We start from the raw sequence: 24,124 nt of genomic DNA on the forward strand, positions 1-24,124 counted from the left end.
TGGATTAATCTTTTTAGCAGACCTTGTATTGTACTCTACTTCCCTGTGCTTGTCCATGCAAACTGTTAATAAAGTATTCAATCCAATCAAAAATTAACAAATACAAATGTTGACCCCAATCTTCACTGTAAAATCCTTAGTCTTAATGAATAAATTAAACAAACTCATTTGTGTAATGTGTATACACACACACGTAAGGTTCCATTTGGTTACTTCAATATCAAATCATTTTGCTGAGGAAGCCCTTCAATGAGAAGGACTGGCCTACAGGCCGCAGGCGCTTTGCCAAAAACAACAAATCTACATGACCGGGCACCCATTTTAGTGTCAGCATCATGTCATGCTTTAGCTATTTAAAAATAGCAGATCTACAAGCTCATATCACGCCACCGAGTGGCGCGATACGAGCTTGTAGGTCTGCTATTTTTGAAAAATCGAAGAGCGACTGACATTTCTAGAATCTGATCTCAGGTCAGAATGGGTTAATCAGACCAGTGTGTGTCCAGTGGAAACCTCGTATGAATCTGATCTCAGGTCAGAATGGGTTAAGCTGACGTGTTGTGGTTGTGTAGATTGTTTGGCAAGCAACACACCACACGTGCAAAACACGTGTTTTTATGTTTAAAACATAAACTGGGCTGAAGAATCTGAGTATCAATATTTAATTTGAGGATTAGAATTTAGGATTGCTGTGAATGCACTGTATATAGCCTTTCTATCCCATGTTTCTAGGTCCATTTTGTTAGCAGTAGTTAACATTATGTATCAGGCATGACAAATTATATTAGGAGACTATGTATGGAGCAGATTAGAATAAACGAGTAGCACCTCATTACTTAATATCCCACTTCTGACACATCAAACAATGAAATGTTGTCCACACGATCATATATCATATCCATGATTTATTAATGTACTCATAAATGGACATGGCCATGTTAAATAGTTTAAAAATGAAGAAATAAATAGCAATAAATAAAACAAGTCTTTCTTATGACCAGGAATAGGATGGTAGAGTATATAAAGTATAGTATCCTATAACAGAGGGAATGTGTCTGAAATGTTACATCATTGCATCTGGAAAATTATGTATTCTGCAAATATCGCCATCAGAGTGAACATTTCCTAGTCTTAATAATCCTATCATGAGGAATAATGATGCATCTTCTTTTTTATATATATATATATATTGCTCCAAGGTTATTAATGGGAGCATACAGAGCATCATATTTGAAAACAAAGTTAACTAAGTTAAAGGAATAACTGTGTAGGCCTACTTGAATTTGCAGTGTACAGATTTCTTTGAACAGCTAAATACTAAAATTCCTCACCATTCCTGCCTTAGAATAGCTATTCTATATTCTAAGTCAGTTGTGTGTACTAATAAAGCACTGTTAGGTTATTTTACAGTTGTGCATTTCTTTTGGTTGAGTGTGTTTAGGTCAAGACTCGTACTGTATGCTGTTTGCACCGTCTCTGTAGAGACTCAGAGAGCATGCAGGCTCAATCATGAGATGTAAATGACATGGTGCTGACAGGCCAGTCAGTACAATACTAGGCAGCCATGTTGGCAATGACAGCCCGGGTGAACTCATCACTGGAAGCATAGCCTCCTAAATCTCCAGTGCGCACCTGTTGCAAACATAAGAACAGCACATTACAAATATATACAGCTGCAGCGGCGTCGATGCACACTAAACACACACACGCACACACTCGGTGTTAGAGAGCCTTTAACAAGCAGCTGTCACACACATTGAAAGGGGGTGGGGGGGGGTCCATAGAGCAGCTTCTCTCATCATCATAGTCCAACACGTCACACATTTGATTTTAAGAGCCATTATAACCTAGAGAATTGAATTGTTGGTTTTAGTCCATTCACACAAATGGTTTTCATGTCATGCTGATCAAGCTACAGCAAAAGTCTTTGAGTCTTTGAATCACAGTAGGCTATTCAGTGACAAATCAGTTAGTTTCTAGTATTGCTATACAAAGAAAGAATACAATACTTTTTTTCCTCCAATGAAATCCAATCATCATTTATTTGACAGTATTGGACCATTACATTTCAGTGTTTTAAACAGCCTACACCAACTGCGACATTCAGTGATGAAACCCATTTATAATTCATACAGTAACGCATTTATGACGAATAAATATGCACATGACATCCCCTAAAAAAAAAAAACCTGCAGTGACAATGAGACAGTTTTGTTTGGTCCTGGTGAATGAAGGGGGTTTCAGAATATGAATTTCATGCCAATTACAGCATAAACGTATCCCTTACTCCATTTTCTACTGATATGTACTTAATAATTATTGACGATTTTTTGGCCTAAGCCCTTTGTGTCATGAGATCTCCTTCAGTCATTTTCAGTCATTTAGTAAAACAAAAGACTAAACTGGACATTTTAATGCTCTTTCTAGAGATTACTAGAGCATCACAGAGAATTGATTTAATTAAAGAAAGAAACGTAAGATCAGGTAGTTATAAAGTTATAAACATTCAAAGCCTGTTGTATGAAATGAGCTTTATAAATAAATTAGACGAGTATATAAACATGGACTAACATACAGAGTCAAAGTGTCACCCAATTGTCAACAGAGCAGTCGAATGACACACTTAACACTGAATATTTGTTTCCCTTTATGGTCGTTTATGGGAGAGCCGATGTTCACAGATTTAAACGGAACGTTTAGGAAATTGAAGACGGCATGTGAACTCTGCTTTAGCACGGTTCACCCTTGACCAGACCGTTAGTAACATCCAAGTAACATGCTCAGTGTTTACATGCCTCATTAAGATGCAAGCCACATGAATTTTTACGATTTGAAGCCGTGATTGGAGAGGTCAGAGCTGTTGAACTATTACAGTGAGTCATCGTAATGGAAAACGAGAACAGTGTGGGTGTGATATCCAGCTGGTTCAGCTCTGAGTCATTAGAACCAACAGTGGGGGGAAAAAAAGCCAACACATTGGAATGAAACCTGAAGAGCATGTTAGATTAAACCGCTTAATTTCAACGGCAAACAACAGCGCCTTTGCCTATAGGATGCTACATAAGCAAAACATTTTATGCAGAGGTAGACCGTATGGCCGAAGTGGCTCGCAAGACCATTAGGCGATAGGATGATCAAAGCAGGGGAAGACAGCAAAATGGGAAGATGTAAACTAAGGTAGAACAGGCTTGCTGTAAATACATCAAAATAATGACCTGAATGGACAGATAATGAAAATTTGCAACATAGCAGAAAAAGCTAAATAGTCAAACACACTGAACTGAAGAACATGAAGCCAAAACCGTCAGACATGGGGGTGGTAGGCGCAGGGGAGTGACAAAAGATTTTGTAATATGAGTAGGAGTGTGATACCATAACATACTCGACTGTGTTTCAGAGTTAACCACGCGGAAATCTAAAAGCTCACAAAATGTCGCATTGCGATGCATTGTGAGCTTTTAGGTCTTCTATTATTGAAGATGCATCATGGACAGTTTATTAGAGTTTCTAGCATTTTTGAAAATTGCTTATGCCCTACCCAAATTAGAGACACCAGTGTGCATGTTTTTTAAGCATCATGAGTTGCCCTTTTTCAGTCAAACCAAATACTGTACATGCTACATTCAATAAGCAATGCATTGACAGATGAAGTTATTATAAAGAAAAAACAGGTGGGGAAAGCGAACACAAATGATAGCCGTCACAGTGGTACGGCAGTCAAATAGGGATTAACATGTATCCAGTGCATGTTAATGCCTAACTCGCACTCCGTCGCAAGAGACTGCGCTGGAGGGCAAATAATTGAACTTAAGATGGCCGTGTGTCAAAAGCACGGTAAATATCAGAGGGGCGGTCTGTCTGTGATTGAGACATCTTAGTAAACAGCTTTGTAGCGCATGTTGTCCACTACGGCACGCACAAAGTCTCCAGTGGTGGCGTACCCGCCGAGGTCTCGCGTCCGCACCTGAGACACAAACACAACACACACACACATGGTTGTTGTGCACACACAGGAGTGAGGGGGTTATCAGAGGAGAGGGAAGAGGTGGGGCAACTAGCCAACAAACATCCTTCATAATCATCCTGATGTTCACATCTCACATATCTGGCCTTCTCCCAAGGGTGACCCTCATTAATTCTTAACCACCTTTATACTAGTGGTTCTCAAAATGGGTTTCCTTTTGTGTGAGTGTGTGTGGGTGTGTGTGTTTTAAATCTTAAAAATCTTCTCTTCTGGGGGTCCCTGGCACAAAACATTTTCTGATGGGGGTCCACGGCCAAATACATATCAATTTGGGGGTCCTTGATATAAAAACCTTTGAGAACCACTGCTTTATACCGGTGCTTTATACAGAGAGAGAAGGGGAGAGACATGCAGCAAAGGTCGTCATGAATGGGACTCGAACATGCGACACGCTGTCAGGCCAAAGCCTGTATGTGGCATGCGCCTGGACCACTTGGCCAGCGGGCGCCCCGGCTTCATACGGTGTTGAACAACTAATTTGTGAGAGAGCCAAGGCTCACGGGGACAGACGACGGCAGAGCAACGGTCATGATGGTGAATTGACCAACGAGAGCTCACGGATGGCTGACTTCATGTTAGAAGAGTGCTGTCAGCCTAGGTTAGCCTCAAGATAGAGAGAGCTCACGGAGAATAGGGTTGGTGAGAAAGTAACAAAAAGTACAGTTGTCATGGAAACAGGTGCATGTAACCTTGCTGTTGAGGATTACAAGGAGAGAAAACATGAGAGAGACATCGGAGGACTCAAAATACACACACACACACACACACACACACACACACACACACACACACACACACACACACACACGACTTTTAAAGGCTCTCTAACACTAGATAGATAGATAGATAGATAGATAGATAGATAGATAGATAGATAACGCAATGATTGTGAATGAATGGGATTTGTGGTTCAAGAATGCACTCAAACACAATGGTTCTTGTGGGTGCCATTACATTACACCCGGAGGGCCTTCCAAAACCCAGCAGAGTAAGTTATCTGAAGGGTTTGAGGTTTAGCCTTAAGATTCAGTTTTACTGGATCAAGTAGTACGTATTTTTTGAGCAGAAAAATGCTAGCCTTCCTGGTCACTGGCTGGTATTCAGTTGTTGCCTGCATTGGTGAACAAATTACCAGGATATACTGGTAAGCTCAGGCGGTAGAGCTCTTAGAAAACAAACTCTTCGGGAGAAGTTTATCATTGACAATTTCTCCTAAAATATGATTCTAAATGCATTGTATTAAGTGTAGCATTGCTCTCTGACCCACAAAACCCATAAGTGAAGGTTTGCGATAGAAACACAAGTAGTCAGTCCATTTGCAGACAGGCTCTCGGCCTTGCATTCCTATTGTCCTGACAATAGTATCATGTAGTGCGTTAGATTGATTCACTTACACAGCAAAACTACCGCAAAGCAAAGTCTACTCCCACTCTGTGGATGATTAAAAAATATTTGTTGTAGTTGGCCCACAGTACAACAATGAATTGTGCCAGATTCCTTGCCGGAAATCTTAACAAAAAAGAAAAGACTACTTCCTTTAAAACAGAAAGTCAGCCATTATTCAGAGCCAACTACAGCTCTCTTTTAACCACTTGAGATATTCAAAAAATGTGGGGAAAAGGATGACGTGCCCAAAATAGTCATTAGTTGCTGAAACATTGTTGCATTAAACACCAAATTGTCTTACAAAAACCCCATTGTGCACTATCATGCTTTCACCCATGTCCAGGTGGTGAGTGCATCTCTTATCGGGCCTGAAGGACGTTAGGACATGTCCAAAATAGGGAAGCAAGGTTGAAAGTGGTTAACTGTGTTATTAGTTGTTGACACATTTGTTGCATTCAACACCAAATTGTCTTACAAAAACCCATTGTGTACCATCATGCTTACACCCATGTCAAGGTGGGTGTATCTGTTATCGGCCTGAAGGATGTTGGATGTACCAGTGGGAATATGCTGAACTTAACACTAATGCACGCACACACGCACAGATATACACACACTCACCTTTCCCTGTTTAATGACCCTCTTGACGGCATCTGATATCATGTGGGAGTGATATTCCAGACTGCAAACAATACAGTGACAGTTGAGACAAGGCCAAAGGTGTCATGTTGTACATACGTATGTCCACATTCACTCAAACCATCTTTAAAGCCTGGGGCGTGGGGTTATACAAGACACCCCATCCCCCCCCCCCCCACACACACAAATAAAACACACAAATATAATTGTGGATATATAAAAAGCAGTGCAGCGATGACTCACTTGAGGTGCCGAAGCATGTTGGCCGAGCTGAGCAACATGGCCGTGGGGTTAGCGATGTTCCTGCCCACAGCCTGTGCAAAAGGGTGACGTGCACCCTAACAGAAGAACAAAAAGGAGACAGGGGTTCAGGGATTTTACAGCTTTGTACTGCATGTCATCTTAAACCCCTCTAGATGTAGAAAACAGGACCCGAGTTGGCTCTCCAAGATTCAAACATAATGTACCCCCCCCCACCCCCCCATAATATGGATGCTGTGGTTCAAGTAGTGGTTAAGTCATTTCATAATTGTTATTATGAACAACCTTTACATAATGTGTTGTTTTCCTTCTACATGGGAGAGCATACTTGCCATGTCACTGTCAGTTGCAGCAATGACAGACTAGAGCTGTCTAAACAGTAAACAAGGGTAGGCGTCCCTAGTGTTGGCTGGCTGTGTGGGAGTTCTGGACTGTGTGCATGTTGATGTGAGTGCAGGTGTGGGGTACCCGCTTAGTGTAGACCTCTTTCATATCAAAGACCATTATTCTTTTCAGCATTTCAGCCACGGGCCACCATTGAGATGAGATTTAGCCTCTCAGACCCCAAACTAAAGAATTTTGTTATTGTTCTTGGATATATCCACAATTCCATGCCGTATTGATGTTGGTACCAATAGGAGAGATAACAACAGGAAAACGATGATAAAAAATAACAATTCTTCTACATTCTCTAATTGTGTAGACTTCTTGTAAATTAAGTAATGCCGGTGTTTAACAATAATTTAACTCTTGAGCGTAAAATGAAACCAAATGGACCCGTACGGGTCCATTTGGTTTCATTTTATGCTCTCAAGAGTTAAAGATCTATTAGGGTCCAAATGGTTACCAACTCTCCGTCATTTAGCTGCATGGGAACCACCTGGAACTCCCTCAAGGACCACTGGTTGAGAACCACCGGTTTAGACATAGGGTTAAGTAGTACACAGCATGGCTGTCATTGTATTAGCAATATTATAACCGTTGGCTTAGAAATTCATCTAACCATGGAAAATGTTCTCCCACACCTAGTATACAGTACATTATATCTTGGGTTTTGGGTTACAGAAAAATAGACTTAAATTTGTATTTATATTGGGAATTTATTCAGCTTGAAGCAGCTAGACCACAGCGTCCAGAAAGCCTCATACTAGTTCAGACCGATTGAATGAAACTGCTGTGTTGTCGTCCCATGTTTACAGCACAATGTTCATTTTCCACCTGGCGTACCATGAACGAATCACTTGGGGAAACAGCCAGCTCAAGAGTTCAAAACGTTTAATCCCTCTGAGAGTGGATCAGATTTAGATTTAGGCTGGAAGATATTATTTGAGTAATCGAACTTGTATTTCTCATTGACATAATGTTTGCACTTTGCAGAGATAATCATTTCAGATAATCACAATTATTTCACATAAAATGTCACGATTGTGACACAGCACTGGGGGGGCAAGACAAAAAAAATATGGACACACAACACAACACTGCACACGGCTGAGTGCATGGATTAAAGTAAAATCTTACGACTGAAAAGGCCAAGTCCTAAAATATGATTTGTGCAACGGCGTGAAAAGGAGCCCCACCACAGTCCAACAAATAACGAATACCCGAAAATAGGCCATCTACAAGCTTACAACACGTCACAGTGCGACGTGTTGTAAGCTTGTAGATAGCCTATTTTCGGTGCATGACAGGACACATTTCCAACTTTCCATAGAAGACATGCTGAATTCTATATGGGGTTCAAATGACTGAAATCAGCCGTGGCGACGACTGATTACTTTAATCCACGCGAGTGAAAACTCACTGTCTCAAAGACAGCGTAATCTGCGCTGTAGCTCTCCCCGGGCACCACCCCAGTGTAAACTCACCGTCTCAAAGACAGCGTACTCGGCGCTGTAGCTCTCCCCGGGCACCACCCCGGCGCCTCCGACCAGCCCCGCTGCCAGGTTGTCAATGATGTTACCGTAGAGGTTGGGCATCACCAACACGTCAAACTGGTACGGGTTCTGCACCAGCTGCAGTGCACAGGGAGGGATGCTTGTGTTAATACAGGTCGGTACCCTAAAAAAACATGCAGTAATCCTGGTCTCTAAACTGCCTCCCCGTGGCCAGCCGGGGCGCCTGATGGAGGGGAAAGGAACTGGTTGGAATAACGTACTCCTTCCACATGCTACGTCCAACCAGGGAACCTCCCCCCTGAGTTTGACAGGTGTAAAGGAGCGACTTGGACATCCGTTGCTCTCCCCAGTTTGGCAGAGGGTGTGTAAAGCCCAGGATCACAAAAGATAATTGACACAGGTGTGAAAAATGGGTTACAAAATCGTGGAATAAAAAAATGTATTACAAAAAAAGAATACAGGGATTTTCAACTGATTGTGAACGAGGGACCACCACCCTGACTAAGGGCTGATTCATACTCCTATTTTACCGCTGTTTCGGCGCTGTAGTGCCGAAATGATTTCGGCTCGTCAGAAATTTTCAGTAGCACCGAAGAGCTGACTTTAGGATGGTACCCGTCCTAAAGTCAAATGACGTCACATTGTAGGCTCTACAGCGCCGAACAGACTTTTATTCGGCTCTAAAATAGGAGTATGAATCGGCCCTTAGAATCAACCTGGGGACCACTGTTGTGTTGGGAGGGGATATGGGCTAAGATTAGTGCTTTTGTAACACTTGCTATGCATCCCATGTGTAATACATCCCACTGTTTCTCAACCATTGACTACTAATAATGACTCAACCAGACAACTAACTCCCGTTTTCTGTTGAATTTCTTGACCTCCAATTTGTCGGTAAAATGATGTCTACATGGACAGTCATCATAGGTCACCAGTTCATTCAGTTGACAGTTTCTCAACTAGTGGAAGGACATTTTAAAAAATCTACAAATCCTACATTACTAAATTAATGGTCAGGGACCACATGCAATATTTCCAGGGACCACCAGTGGTCCACAGACCACCTATTGAAAACCCCTGTGTTGATACATTTAGTGCAATATATAATGTATTATCTTTAAAAAATAAAAAAGCAACAAAATTGTCTATTCATAGTTTTGGCCGTATATTGTAGATACCCATTGTTGTGCTTTATTTTGGATTCATCCCCATTCATTAAAATGTTACCAAACTCTCCAGAATAATTGAGACAAAATTTCTCTTTACAATTTGAAGTTTCTTCGTAATTCAATCTTTTCTTTCTACCAAGACTTTTCTAATCGTTATCAGGCTTAATCAGGTATACAAAAGATAACACCACAGTATAATTTTGTGTGTTGGATTACCAATCTCAACCAAGTTTCACGTCTCTTTAGATGGTTTGCACTGCAGTAATGTCAAGTATACAGTACTGTACCATGGGGTGTAGTCAAATTTCCTTTAAGCAAAAGTCAGGTACATAACTACACTCTACACTGGCCTTTCAGACAACCAAAATTAAATGTTAATCTTGAATATGCACGATAAAAAGTTAAAAACATAACCTATTCTCAATCGTTCCAGTCAGTAATGAGATAACGATGGATGATTGTACATACCTGCATACAACAGTTATCAATGATGATGTTCTCGTATTTAATTTTGGGATACAGTTGTGCCACCTCAGCACAGCACTGCAGGAAGAGACCATCAGCAAGCTTCCTGTAGTGAAATGAAACATTAGAATACATCTGAAATAATTGTACAAAGCACTGGCCAGATTCATCATATCAGACAAATGGCAATTAAGTTGCCTCCATGAGCATACATCACAAGACAATGAGCAAAGTGTTGCTCCAAGTCCTACTGACATGATGTTGGCCTTATGGACAGCTGTGACCTTGCTTCGTCCCTTCTTGGTGGCGTAGTCGAAGGCAAACTTGGCAATACGCCGGGACTTTGCTCTCGTGATGATCTTCAGACATTCAACAACTCCCGGCACACTCTGCAGAGTGAAGTCAGAGCATGTTCATTCTCACAAAGACATTCTTGTTTATGTAAGAGTTAACAATATAGTGGCCTCTGAAACAATGCCCAATTTGTGGTAGTAGTATACTGTAGGTACTGTATGTGCGTAGGACCTCTATGGTATATTTATTCCAGGGTGTAATGTGAACTAATTGCATAAAAATAACTTTACTTTGGTGCTGCACAGATAGTGTGCAACACCAAAACAACCAACTTCCTCATCTAATGGCTGTCATTGCTAGTGTGCATATTAATAATATTGTCCCCACTCTTTCATCTATTTTTGAGGGGTGCTATCCCCTCAAACAACTGGCTTTTTTGTTTTTGTTTAGAGCGCTTTAAACAGAGTAAACAGCCAAGTCTATGGACTTTCTAATGTTTGTTTAGAGTACTAAATATTAGTGCTGCACGATTCTTGCTCAAATGTGAATCTCGATTTTCCTCCAAAAGAATTGAGATCACGGTTCTCACACGATTCTTCCGTGAAAATAGGTATTGTCTTCTGTAGTTGCTGAACATTAAAATGTGGCACCTGGAGACAACTCTCTCTTGTAACAAAAATGAAATGGACAGCCAACTTGTGCTTGCACGACTCTTGCTAAAATTTAGAAATGAGATTGCATACTGTAGGTGTCTGAACCAAAGACTATAAAAAAAGGGGTGCTCTTATCATTGTACATCATCATGCATCATCTCATACTGGCCAATTAGAATGCCTGTTGTTTAACTCTGTTAAAGGACCACTTCACTTCATATAATAGGTCCTCACTAATAATCTTGACAAATGGCGCAATTTGTTTCTACTCGGCTTGTGTCTCATAGGAGGGCTGTGGGCAGTTCAGAAACCGTCTTCCAGTGACATCATCGATGGGGAATACAAGCTAATAAAAACTGCAGGCTTTCTAGTCCTGAAAAGTTGCAATGCGAAAATGGAAGCCATCGTTCTCACGATAATGAAAATCTAAACATTTTTGTAAAAAAATCTTGCCTAATGATGATGTCACTGGAAGACGGTTTCTAAACTGCCCACAGCCCTCCTGTGAGACACAGACTGAGTAGCAAAAAATCGTGCCATTTTATCATGATTATTAGTAAGGACCTATTATATGAAGATAGGTTGAAAAGTGGTGAAGTGGTCCTTTAAATTAACATTGATTTTACAATATAAATGGGGGTCCCGAGATAGAAATGCCATTAAATGGGGGTCCGTATAGACTAATAATGCATGTCAAACTGGGGGGTACTTGACATAAAACGGGTTGAGAATCACTGCTAGTCGTATAAATCTTCTCTTATGGGGGTCCCTGGCATATCTTTTCAAATGGGGGTCCGAGGGCTAATTAGTGTCAATTTGGGGGTCCTTGACATGAAAAAGTTTGGGAACCACTGATGTCCAGGTACCTCATGCTCCAGGGCGCTATATTCTCCCTCGGTTTGCTCACGGATGATGACCAGGTCCAGGTTGTTGTGGCGTGTGACGTAGCCAGGCAGGCTGTTCACATGAACCACGTTAGCAAACAGGTCCAGTTTACGCCTGAGCCACAGAGAAAGAGAGGGCATCAAATACAACACACACACATACACGTGTCTGAATCTACATATCAAACTTCTACAGAACAATAGAAAAACCACAAGGTCAAGGTTTAGGGGTTCAAAGTAGGGGTGGGGACCGATAGCCGTTAAGAAGTTACCTCAGTTTCATCTCATAAGATGCCAGCTCTCCTTTGAACTCCATTGGAGTGTGAATCTTTCCTGGTTAAACAAAGAGTGCAAAACTGAGTATTATAAGTTATTTGGTGACAAAAGCAATAAGCTCCACTAACCAAATGCTTGTTGTATTGACTGTTTGCAAAGTTCCATTCAAATATGTAGGAAGCCATTGGTTTCCATTGATTTCCGTAGAGAATATATATATATCAAACTCAATTGAGATGGATAGTCTAACAGTGAACAACATTACGTCATCTTTTGGTCAAAGTGTGAGTTTTGACAACAGCCGATTTGTTTGAAAAGTCTATCCGAAAATAGTCCCTGGAGAAATTATTCTGTTATGAATGACATTCCAATATGTCTTCCTCGTGGCAACATGTACATTAGACAAAGAAAGCATAGAATCAGGGAAATATCAAGAAGTTATTAAGAACAGAAATAAAATAATGCTTTGGATACTGTAACTGTCCCTATACATCTGTACTAGAGATGATCTCAGGGCGTTATCGTGCTGCTGTCTTGTAGCCTATGACTGTAAGTTAATACATACATATCATAAAAGTAATGCTTGCTAGGCAAATCCTCTTAAGAATCTAAAAGTAAAATTGTGCAGTTATAGAGAATGCAACACGCGAGGGGAGGTTGAAAACGTGCACACGGATCTGTACGTACACAACTGGTTCAGACAGCAGGAAGTCACATTCTGCCCAGTCAAGTCTATGACCCAAAATGAGTTCGACGCCCCTGGGCTAAATTATATATATATTTTTTTTTCAAAAACAACCAAGTATTTAAAATAATAGACTAATAATTAAACGATAAAAGAATAATTATATGCAATTGGCTATTCAGTATTAAAATAATAGACTAATAATTAAACGATAATAAAATAATAATTATATGGCTATTCAGTATTCAGGCATCAATTACATTACATTGAATTACAAGTTCAGTGTAGGGCCTGCAGACTTACTTTGTACGAGAGCAAAATGAATAAAAACTAATGTTACTGAGGATCGAGGTCTGGTATTGTTTCTATCACAAGCGTGCACCGGATAGAAATATAACCACCATCATCCATCCTAACCCTAATCCAATTTACTGTGGGCAGAATAACTAAAGCATTTCAGCTATAAACCCCTTCGTATATGCCCATACGTATAATAGCGTATGGGCTGCGAGTTTGATATCCTTGGTCTAAAATGAAATATGCTACAGTACGTTCCTACCTATCCAAAATACAGTGCATATTACAGTGTTAAATTAGTTGGTGAAGTTTGCCCTCTTGTGGTATAAAAGTTAACGTGGGCTTCAGAGAAATGCTACAGAAAACACATACGATGTAAGATACGAGATTGCAGTATAAAAATGGCACAATTCTCTACATTGTCGGTTAATAATGAATACATTATGTACATGGAACTGGTCTATGGTACAAAAAAGGTGTGGTTTCTCTGTAGCGAGTTTTCATTTATGTAAAGCGTATAGAAATAAAATCGTCTTACTTTAACAAGCCGTGGCTATGCTACAAAGTTTAGTGCATTCTTGGTTTTGTTCCTAAACAAACTGGATAGTTTCTCCCTAAATTCTTAGCAATCCAGTCCACAGACTAAACTAAAAACCTAAACTGGTGACATTTCAGTAACATAAAGTACCTTTCATGGCCACTCTGTTGGTCTTCATAGACTCCAGCACTTCGTCCAGCTTATCCTCACTGGCCATGTTCTGTACCTCACTTAGGTGGAACTCCTCAAACTCGACAGGGACATCACCTGCCTGGGGAATGAATGAACGTTCAATGTCTAAACATTACACCAGCCCTTCCTGTCTCATCCGTCTTGTAGTCACTATCTAAAGAATCTGCAAGTTATGAAAACCTGGGACATAGTTATTGAAACATTATCTCTGAATAATTAAACCACGCTCTTCCTGTTGTTTCACTAGACCATTGCATTTGCTGTATTATATTCCACATCACCAACTGGCTGTCCATCTCAGTTTTGAATGCACTCTTTACTCTTTTACTCGTGAATAAATCTAGATTCATGGGGGATGCACTCTTCCATTGTCAGGACAGTGTTGTCCGTTGACCTCATTTCACACTTTTCTCTCGTTAGTTGGAGTAACTTTTGCGAACAAACCAGTTTTTCCTTTGCTAGCCGCATGAACATGGATGACAAAGCTAGTCTTTCATTTCTTAGTTCGACTTTCAACTCCTCGCATTTCTTCTCCTCCTCCGTCTTCTCTTCCTTGCGGTTTGTAATCATCTTGCGGTCCCTTTTCTTCTCTTCCACCATGTCTTTAATCTTCTCTTCTTGCGAGTTCTGCCTCTCGGCAAGGTTGTCTTTCAACTCCTTCCATTCGATGAATTTCTGGTTAATTTCCTCCATGTCCTTCAGGAGGACATTCTCTTCTCTCTTCAAGGAGGCCGATATGTGAGGATCCACTGCGTCTTCAGACAGAACTTGATTCTGGGCTTTATGTAATGGCGGTGAATCGCTCATGTTCTCCTCTCCTTTACCCTTTACCTTGGAAAATAAACGCTTCATCCTACACAGTAAACTGTCCGTTTTGGAATCTGCGGATGATTTGGACATTGTAAAAATCTAAACTTTTCAACTTTCAACCTTGAACCTTAAACGGCTGTAAAAGTATACCAATGGCTAAGTGAAGGACTGACATGTCTATTTATATCTCTAAACTCTCACATTTGAGTGCTGATTGGAGAGAGTATTGATGATGACATGGTTGCTATGGAAGCAGACATTTTTTACATTATTGTGTGCCTATGGATTGAGCAGTCTAGATCAGAAGAGCCGTTTGTCTGTGTGTATCCTACAGCAGTGGTTCCCAAACTTTTTCATGTAAAGGACCCCCAAATTGACACTCATTAGCCCGCAGACCCACATTAGAAAATACATGCCAGGGACCCCCCATAACCATAAGAGAAGATTGTTACGGCTCTAGCAGTGATTCTCAACCCGTTTCATTTCAAGGACCCCCAGTTTGACATGCATTAATACAGACCCCCATTAAGGGTTCATTTGGTTCCAAACTATCATTTAGCTGGGGACCCCCATGGAATTCCCTGTTTTGTGCCAATTTCAGACCTCTGAGTCCTCAGAGAGAAGACGATTCAACAATGGCAGACAGCTCCGATAGCACAAAGGGGAGAGAAGTTGAGCGTGAGGTTGTTCAATCTGTCATTGAAGTCCAAAGGGTGAACAGAACACAGTTTGGCTTTTGCACAAAGGGAGACAACCTTGACAAATTGCTCTTATTGTATTTCTCAGCCGTTGCAAGTTGCAATCATAGCGGTTCCCCATAATCTCCAACCATTAATCAGTTGAGTTTGAGTGGACATCTGAATCCACTGGCGTTCATGTGCAGTCTTTGTAGAAGGGAGAGTGTTTTGATGACCTACAGCACGCGGGTACGCCGGGCTCCATCAGAACTGTAAAGAAATACCTTGAACACGTCCTTGACAGCCGTCATGAGCTCCGGTCCCACTCCGTCCCCGGGCAGCATGGTGACTTTGAAGGTAGTGTCGGCGCGGGCCGGGGGAGCCTCTGGGGTCCACAGACCGGCGGAAACACTGAGTGGCCTCGTTGAGGCCAGCTGCTGCCTCGCGGGACCACTGAGGCCCTGGAGAGAGAGAAGAGCGCACAGCGGCAGAGATGAAACACACGAGGGCCATCTATTTGACATATTGCAGTGGTTCCAAAACTGTTTCATGTCAAGAACCCCCAAATTTGCACTAATTAGCCTGCGGAACCCCCTTTTAAGATATATGCCAAGGACCCCCAAAAGAGAAGATTTATTACGGCTTTAACAGTGACTTCCAACCATTTTCATTTCAAGGACCCCCAGTTTGACATGCATTAGGCTACGGACCCCCATTTAATGGCATTTCTATCTCTAGGACCCCCCATTTATATTGTAGTTATTTTAACTCAGAGTGGAACATTTGTACACTCTCAGAGTTACAGACCAATAAGGGTCCATTTGGTTCCTAATTATCATCTAGTTGGGGACTCCCTGGAACTCTCTCAAGGACCCCTAGGGGTCCCCAGACCCCACTTTGGGACCAAACAAGGTAGTTGTTCTTAGATGGTTGGGTATTTCTGTTTGGTCAGCGAATGTATTTAGAGGGGCATAAAATAAGGCCTTAACAGTCGTAGTAGTGTGGTGTGAACATTTGACATTTAAGGTATGTAATTTATTTCAACACTTACTGATTGATACAAAGCCTGTGGATAGCCAGCCAGTCATTAATTATGGCATAAATAAACAATAAGTTTAAGGTTAAATTGATGTGTGAGTGATTGATGTATCTTGCATTCAAATCATGTATAGGCCTACTTTACATTATTTGAGAGAGACCATTTTCCAAAGCATAGCTTTTATTGTCTCCACCAGGCCGAAGGCATGTGGGGAGAGTATGTTTTGCACTCCGTCCGTCCGCGTGTCCGTCCGTCCGTCCGTCCGTGTGTCCGTGAACAGCTAATCTCGGCCACCGTTAACCCGGTCGATGCCATATTTTGCACACACACTCCCTGGATGCCAACGATGAACCTCTGCCCCAAACTTTCCAGAACAGCCTGTTATAGCGCCACCAGGAGGCCGCTTTGTGCAAAACAAGTTTTTGCACAGTACACCTACAGATTTTGTCCAAACATCACGCAAATTGGTACACAGTCTCTCTAGAGCCATTCAACGAAACGGGTCTTTCAGATTTCTCACACTCCATCCTGATTGGTTAAGATTGGCTTCCAAAGTTCACAGGAGTGCTCAGTTTCAAACAAAATGCTGCGAACACATCGCGTGATTTCCGTCAAATTGTGCACCCACATTCCCACTAGGCCGAGGACGAAATGCCACATGAACAATTTCAACTCAGCCTCAAGGTGGCGCTATAACTGGCCAAAAAGTGTTTTTACCTCTAACTGCACGGATCTGTGGATAACCTGGTGGAGACTTGTGCACTTGGGCACTTTTTTTCTTTACTTTTTCACATTGGGGTGGATTTTTCACTTAGAGGTGGTGCCCCCCCCCCCCCCCCCCTCACTGCATGCCTGCGCCTGCGCCCTGCCCACTGTGCCCAGACTTCTCAGGTGTCTAATCTCCCTCCCTGTGTCCATTTATTAGTAAATTGTTTAGTTGTGTCAAGCGACAACGAACAAAGAACTAGAAGTAGCTAGCTGCTAAAGGCAAGAATTATCAAAATGAGTCACATATAGAGCATCAATGTACCCCTGACTGAGCTCAGCTCAGCTCATGGGATGACAGGAAGCAAAACGAGCTAATAATAACGGCAGTTAACTCAACATGTATAGCTTCGTTTCCTTTGACAGTCACGTTTCACAACAGTCTGGAATTCATGTTCAAGGACACTTATTGAATCATCCACTCCCGAGTCCTGAGGCTGACATAATTTAAGGAAATAGATGCTAGCTTAGAAACACTACTGTACTGTTAACGGTACTCACCTTGACCAATGTTGCTAAGCTCCCTCTCAAGGCGGCCGCCATCGTAATGTGTGTGGTGTCAGTGGAGAGTGAACTCGGTGTGTGTTGGTTGGGTCGTTCTCTGCAGAGAGATCAATGCTTCTTCTTTCCTGTGGTAGCGTAAGGAACAATACTTCAGCGCCGCCAAGTGGAGGTCCTATATATTTAAAGAGGACTTATTTAAAGAGGACTGTCCAGCTTTGAGGGTCTGTGTAAACACAAACATTGTCTTAAGTTCTTAACAGAAATTGAATGCCATTGACAATGAATGGCCAGCTTTGAATGTTTGTGTAACTGTAAACACAAACATTGAAGATGAAGGTGAGGAGGTAGCCTAAATTGTAATTGGCCGGAATGAGATGATGTATGATGAATATGATGATATGAGGCACTTCACACAAGTGTGATTTTTATTTTATTCTTTAATCTACCAGAATCCTGCCTACCACCAATTATCATTTATTGATATAATCGGATTTCAAGCTTAATAAAAACTACTACTACTCCTTGAATGTCTCGAGAATCAATGGAAATAAACCCGGGCCGGCATATTGGGTTATCCTTTTTACATTCCTTTGTATCTGTGCCAACGTGCCTTTTTTGCAAACTGTACAGTATCCATTTAATTCATTTAGTGGACCCTCTTGTAAACAAGTGTAATGTGGTGTCGTCTAGTCACAGTTAACAGTTTTTGTATCGAGTTGTGCTTGAAATGTACTGTAATTCTGCTGTTAATACTTCAATCAATCAAATCCGGGTGTGTGAGTTTTACACATATTGACAAATATTTCTTTTAATTTTCAACATAAAACATTACCACACTACTGAAAGGAAATTAGACATTTAATGCAAGAGTCAGAGCAATCATTCTCAGGGTTCGAACTGCTCATTTCATAGTTTATTGCACAGGTGAGCTATGCTACAGTATAAGCCATTTTAGTGTATCTGGAGTGATCTTGACCAAAACATACACGTTACCTTTTAAGACACCAGAAACCTATTTTAGTAATAACCAACATTTAATCTCAGACACACCAATAATACTTCACAAAACACATGCCCTTTATCTCAGTTCCAGTCATAAAACCACTGCCGAGTTGAACACTGTTAAATTTCTGTAAACAAAACCAAAATGGTAAGGAACTTATTAATACAGGATCGGATCAGTATAAAGTGCAAGTAAACATCAGTATATGCATATGATGAATTGAACATAGTGGGCCCTATTGTAAACAAGTGTAACACTTTATGGTGTCGTCCACAGTTAACAGTTTGGTATTGAGTTGTGCTTGAAATGTAGGCCTACTGTAATTCTCCAATCTGTTAATAAATTCATCATTCAATCAATGTCTTCAGGGATTGTCAAGCAGGGTATCAGCCAGGCTCTTCACAGTAGGTGAGTGCAGTTCAGGTAGCAGGGCGATATTCATCAACTTGCTCCCAGAGTACTTGTTCTTGACGGCCTATAGTGGAGAGTGAAACATTTGCATTAGTATGAATCCATTTAAACATCTTACTTCATGAACTACCAAATGCCTTCGTTTGACAACCCACCTGGAACTTTGTTTTCCCCTCGTTGACGACGACTACATTCCTCGCGATGTGCTGCATGATTGGCATTAGGTGGGCCTCATCATAGGTGGTGTAGTATTGCTCTGTAGGAGCCTGCAACACATGAAGAGAAAACAACTAGAACCAAATGTCAAGCTAACCATCTGTACTAGTAATAAGCTCTATTCAACTCACCCATGGCAGGCCATCCAGCAGCTGAGAGAGGCACAGGGAAGCAGCAGCAACCTCAGAGGGCCGGTAGTGAACCATGTTGTAGTCGAGGAGTGTCAACTCCATCAGGTACTTGGCCAGCGTGTGTCTCTCCACAGTACACTAGAACAAACAAACAGCACTATTGAAAAGCCTGCTTGCATATAAAATGCCAAACTCTGCTCCACTGTTTATTTTAACCACCATTTGACCTATGTTCACACTGCCAGCATGGGCGGAGCTTGGGGGGGTTCAGGGGGTGCAGTGCACCCCCTGAAGTTTTTTTTAACTTTAATACCTTCTGGCTTCTGACTGTAGTTTGTAATCATCTCTCTTATCATGATATGATGACTCGCTGTATGGCTGTAGTGCATGTGTGTGAGCTGCTGTACTACCTAAATAACTCATTTTTAGTGGTTAGGGCATTGTAAAAACGCTAAAATAATAAAATAAAGGTGGCCAAGCAGTCGCACCCCCCAGTGTCAACTTCAAGCTCCGCCTATGACTGCCAGCCGAAATCCTATCCAGAAAACTACATTTGTTTAATCAAGTCTGTACAGCATAAAACCTCATGGATTGTTTCTACATGCCCACAACATGTCACATAGTGCTGTAGTGTGAGCTTGTAGATCTGCTATTTTTGGCGTACACAAATCAAATCACTTGCTAATTGCGGTGTGGGGAGTCAGTCCTAAATTTGAGAAACAAATGAGATTTGCATGCAGTGCAAACAAAGCCTTAGTGCAGAGGGTTCAGTTATGGAAGTTTTCCAGAGTTTAAACGTAAGGGCCGTATTTTGAACACAACATTCCAGATCAGTAGGATCGGACATACAAAGGCAGGACTCTTGACTTACTGTAAGTCGGATAATTGCCGATTTGGCTGAAACTGTTGCATGTGTGAATGATTGTCCGGTGAATTTACATTCAGCGTGTGAATGTTACTGTGTTGATAACGATTCTATTGTCGACAGGCGGTGCCTTTCATCTTCACGAGGTGTTTGGAAAGAGAAAGAACTGAAAACAAGTTTAATCATTCTGCTTTTTATTAGCGTTCAAGTTAGAAATATTCACAGATCAAACATAAGCGTCCCTTTACTACTGCACAGTAGCCCTTCCCTCCGCAGTGCGCACCTGGCCGTATAATAAGATTGCATTTGATCCTCACATTAGGTTATATTAGAGTAGCTGATGTGTATTTACTGATGAGTATTTACCTTAATGCACATTATGGTAAATCATAGACAAACAGGATGAAACAGACAGTGATGTCATAGCAAGAGTAGGCGAATCCAGGACAGCCTTTATCATACTGAAAAACATCTGGTCCTCCAAGGACATAGCCACGCCAACTAAAGTGTGGCTCTTCAATTCTAATGTAAAATCCGTCCTTCTCTACGGACAGGGGCCTTGCCCAGAGCCTGGGCAGAGGCATTTTGTGGCGGTTCTGGACAACCGTGGGTCCGACCGTCTCGACACCGGGCACTGCACTCCCTGTGTGGGTGTGGAACGCGTGTGTCGTATTTGAAGTCGATGGGGCGAACAGTTCTCGAGTTACGTGCATTACAGCCGTACACACGTACAGACAGACAGACGTACAGAGACGTGGTGCATTCATAGATAGATATCTGAAAGTGTCTTATATTAGTATCTGATGTCCACACTATGTTAGTGAACCATATGAAGTTGAACAGAGACTCACGCTTGCAGCCTTGGAAGCTCTCCTGAGGAAGTGCAACGGCAGCGGGCGCCCCAGCTCAAACTTGAGGCACCTCAGCATCACCCGCTCCATCTGTCTAATCTGAGCGGTAGTGAAGGAGTTGTCCGTGATGTAGGCAAAGTCCTGGACCTCTGGGGCGTACGTCTCCTCGTACTTTGAGGCCAGCAGCATGGCAGTGACACCCACAAGCTGGAGTTTCTTTCGTGAAACTGGCCGAACCTGTAATAAATCACAACTCATTAAAAAAACCACCCCCGTCTGAAGTAAGTGGTGCAACTCCGTGTGGGGGTCCCCGGAACTTCCAGACCCACAGAAATGGGCCCAGGGTGCCGGCCCGGTCCCGGCGAGCCGCCCGTGTCCGAAACGGTCGAGAAATGACAGAGTTACCGTGTGGGGGTCCCCAGGGGGTCCCCGGAACATCCAGACCCCCAGGAACGTGTCCAGTGGGCCGGGCCGGTTTCTGGCGAGCCGCCCCACGGCCGAGAAATGACAGTTACCGTGTGGGGGTCCCCAGGGGGTCCCTTAACAGTACTGTCACTGTACTGTACTGTCACACCCGAAACCACCATATATACTGTACAGTTTGTGTGTGTGTGTGTGTGTGTTAGGCTGCGCAACAGTGATACTTGGTTGTGAAAACAAACGCTATTTTCCTGCTCGGACGGACAGACCCAGGCAGCCAGGGCAGGGACAGACAGCAAAGAAATGTGTAAGTTGCCCTTACTTGCAGAAAACGATCCAAGATGGCAACTGTGAGATACAGTGTCTCCTGCAGCAGCTGGAATCTGGAATGAACCTGGATCAGCCAGTCGATTAGGAGAGCTCGCATTGGTGGCGTTATGTCGTAGCCCTTCAAGTATCTGGGTCGCACGGCCTGCTGCACCTGTACAAAACATCATATTTTATTACATACATAGGGGGGCCACATGCAGTCCCCACCATCACTTAATGCGGCCCACAGGTTAATATCCGAACATTGATATATTATTGATTTCAGCTAATTACTAGTATTAAAATGTTATTGTCTTTTTTTATGTCCAATGTATTTTCGGTCAAAGGCCTCAGTGAGGCCTTTGGGAGGGCCATGCAAGCAGCAAGCGGAACCGCAGCACCATGACCCTGCAGAACCATTGCCCACCACTCCTGAATGAACTGTCTGGTGCTGGACTGGTGAGACGTAGGAGGGGCCCGGACAGGAGACAACCCACAGAGCCTAGTCCCTCCATGTGCCAGAAGTGTACCTCCCAGCCCTGGCAGAGTAGTTCTGGAGTAGTTCCAACAGATTGTGTGCCCCTAGTTTTTCCCTATTCTGATTGAGGGTAACTACTGGGACTTGATCACTCCCGGCTGGGTCGCCTGAGTGAGGGGTATGATGTTGAGAGACCTGAAACCCCATTGACCTCAGGATACATCACTGAGGATACGTCCCAGGTGCATCCATGCAATGTTTTTTTTAGTTATGTTCATAAGGTTAACAAAATTATAACTAAATGCATTTGAAATTAAATAATTTTTTTAACTATTCAGGATTCCAATTTAAAAAAAAGCAAAACATTATTCAGCATTTCAATTCAAATTATAGCTAAAATAGCCGATCTACAAGCTTGTAGATCTATCTATTTTTGCTACGAGTTAACGTAATATGCAATGTGGCCCTCTGGAGTGAGTGTGGATTCGGTGTGGAAATATAGCCCTCTCCATTGTCAAAGTTGCCCACCCCTGTTTTATTACACTGCTGCAAGATGCAAGGTCACATCATGTACAAAGAAAAAAGAAAACATGTAAAAAGAAAACATGCCCCTGGCATCACACACCTCTAGATACATTAGATATGCATATATGTCTTTCACATATTCCGAACATAGCTGGAACATGTCTGAATCCCCTGCGTCAATGTCCTCTACAGCGAGGAGCATGTCAGAGAAGGCCTGGCACAGCTCCTCTTCCTCCACCATGGAAACATCTGCAGGTTGTTCTGGAACCGTGGAGGGAGACACTTGAGGGACCTCAACTCTGACCAGCTGTGACGGCTTAACAATGCCTACTTTAGGTTCCTGCTTCAATGTTGTCTTGGTTGAAGGTTTGTCTGCTCTATTCCTCTGAGAAGGAGAAAAGGCAAAATAAAGAGTAAAACACATTTTCTTCAGGTTTAAACTGCAGGTAATTTATATATTGTATATACTGGTAGTTTACAACACTGGTTCTGAACATCAGGTCCAGGGACCACAAGGGACCCAAATGAACCCTTACGGGTCTCCAACTCTGAGAATGTACATGTGACTGATGCTAGACCCCAGTGTGGACCAGCCAAAACTAACTTGGGACTCCTGGATCACTGCCATCCTCTCCATCCTATCTAGCATCAGGAGCTCTGCGGCGTTAGCTCTGATGTCGTAGGAGGCATGCCTCTTTCCTCTCCTAGCCGTGCCTTGGTTTGGCACCAACAGTGTCAGTCTGCTCGCTACTGGTTTCGGGTGCCTGACACAGTGCTCTGCCTGCAACATCCTTCTGTCCCTGACCATGTTTGTGAGCCTCGGGACGACTCTGGATCGCTTCGCGTCTCTGTGCTCCATAAATGGTGCATTTCCCCAGACCTGTACCGTCCATGGTACAGGAAGGGTCATTTGTAGCATAGACATCATGAAGTAGAAATCCTCCTGGGCCTTTTCCTGTTGTACTACATTGTGCTGTAATGAAAGTGTACAAATGGAAAGAAATTAAAACGTACATTAGAGGCCTGTAACTCTAGATCTGACAGTGTAATGGGTCCATTTGGTTCACTTCAACTTCAAGGGTTGTTGAAATTGGAAAGGTTGAGAATCTGTTTTAAATTACCTTGGTGTTAGACACCTTGTTGGCATAGTTGCAAAGCTCTCCAAGTGCATCTCTCTTTGGACCACCAATGTTTGCCTTCCTTGTGTGTGAACTGTTCTCCACGTCCCTCGACTGTTAAAGTTACAAACATAAGAAACACAAACGGTTTACTGTTCAATAGTTCAAAAGTAGCCATGATGGGTCATGTATTTGATCGAGCCTGATGTTATTTACTTGTCAGACTTGATAAATGTAAATTGTATTGCTTAAAAAGAAAATGTATAAAATATTCGAAATGCACTTAACAGCCAACGTGTAACCTAAGGCCGTTGAACAACAAGCAAACATTAAACCAACGG

At 42.3% G+C, this 24,124-nt stretch overlaps 2 protein-coding genes across 3 annotated transcripts; both read right to left on the minus strand.

Annotated features, from left to right (window-relative positions):
* Window positions 1-1,181: 1,181 nt before the first annotated feature.
* Window positions 1,182-17,546, minus strand: idh3b (isocitrate dehydrogenase (NAD(+)) 3 non-catalytic subunit beta). 2 transcript variants are annotated; one of them, XM_083771636.1, is made up of 11 exons: window positions 17,454-17,546; window positions 15,433-15,609; window positions 13,620-13,740; window positions 11,946-12,006; window positions 11,656-11,788; window positions 10,098-10,231; window positions 9,846-9,948; window positions 8,179-8,325; window positions 6,293-6,387; window positions 6,032-6,092; window positions 1,182-1,632 (listed from the first exon to the last, which is right to left on the minus strand). In XM_083771636.1, exons 1-11 carry the CDS (start codon window positions 17,493-17,495, stop codon window positions 1,555-1,557), a joined length of 1,152 nt encoding a protein of 383 aa, XP_083627762.1. In that variant the 5' UTR covers window positions 17,496-17,546; the 3' UTR covers window positions 1,182-1,554. The 2 variants fall into 2 exon arrangements, with proteins under 2 accessions (XP_083627762.1, XP_083627761.1); XM_083771635.1 differs by lacking the exon at window positions 1,182-1,632 and adding an exon at window positions 2,010-3,964.
* Window positions 17,547-18,823: 1,277 nt separating this feature from the next.
* On the minus strand, window positions 18,824-23,302 carry LOC310863786 (G2/mitotic-specific cyclin-B2-like; the record flags this gene model as incomplete). The annotated part of the gene is made up of 7 exons (XM_083772281.1): window positions 18,824-18,934; window positions 19,026-19,136; window positions 19,218-19,355; window positions 20,934-21,170; window positions 21,676-21,834; window positions 22,766-23,050; window positions 23,270-23,302. 7 exons carry the CDS (start codon window positions 23,300-23,302, stop codon window positions 18,824-18,826), a joined length of 1,074 nt encoding a protein of 357 aa, XP_083628407.1.
* Between the last annotated feature and the right edge of the window lie 822 nt (window positions 23,303-24,124).

This window comes from Protomyctophum parallelum (genome assembly GCF_964188405.1).
Source record: "Protomyctophum parallelum genome assembly, chromosome: 8".
NCBI classification, from domain to species: Eukaryota; Metazoa; Chordata; class Actinopteri; order Myctophiformes; family Myctophidae; genus Protomyctophum; species Protomyctophum parallelum.

What these genes read in the sequence shown, in the direction of transcription:
- idh3b (XM_083771635.1), bottom strand. Translation starts at nt 17,495, where the DNA reads ATGGCGGCCGCCTTGAGAGGGAGCTTAGCAACATTGGTCAAG. An exon ending in TCTTATGAGATGAAACTGAG is followed by an intron (nt 11,789 to 11,945) that starts GTAACTTCTTAA and finishes TCTGTGGCTCAG; the next exon opens with GCGTAAACTGGACCTGTTTG. An exon ending in TTGATAACTGTTGTATGCAG is followed by an intron (nt 8,326 to 9,845) that starts GTATGTACAATC and finishes TGTGCACTGCAG; the next exon opens with CTGGTGCAGAACCCGTACCA.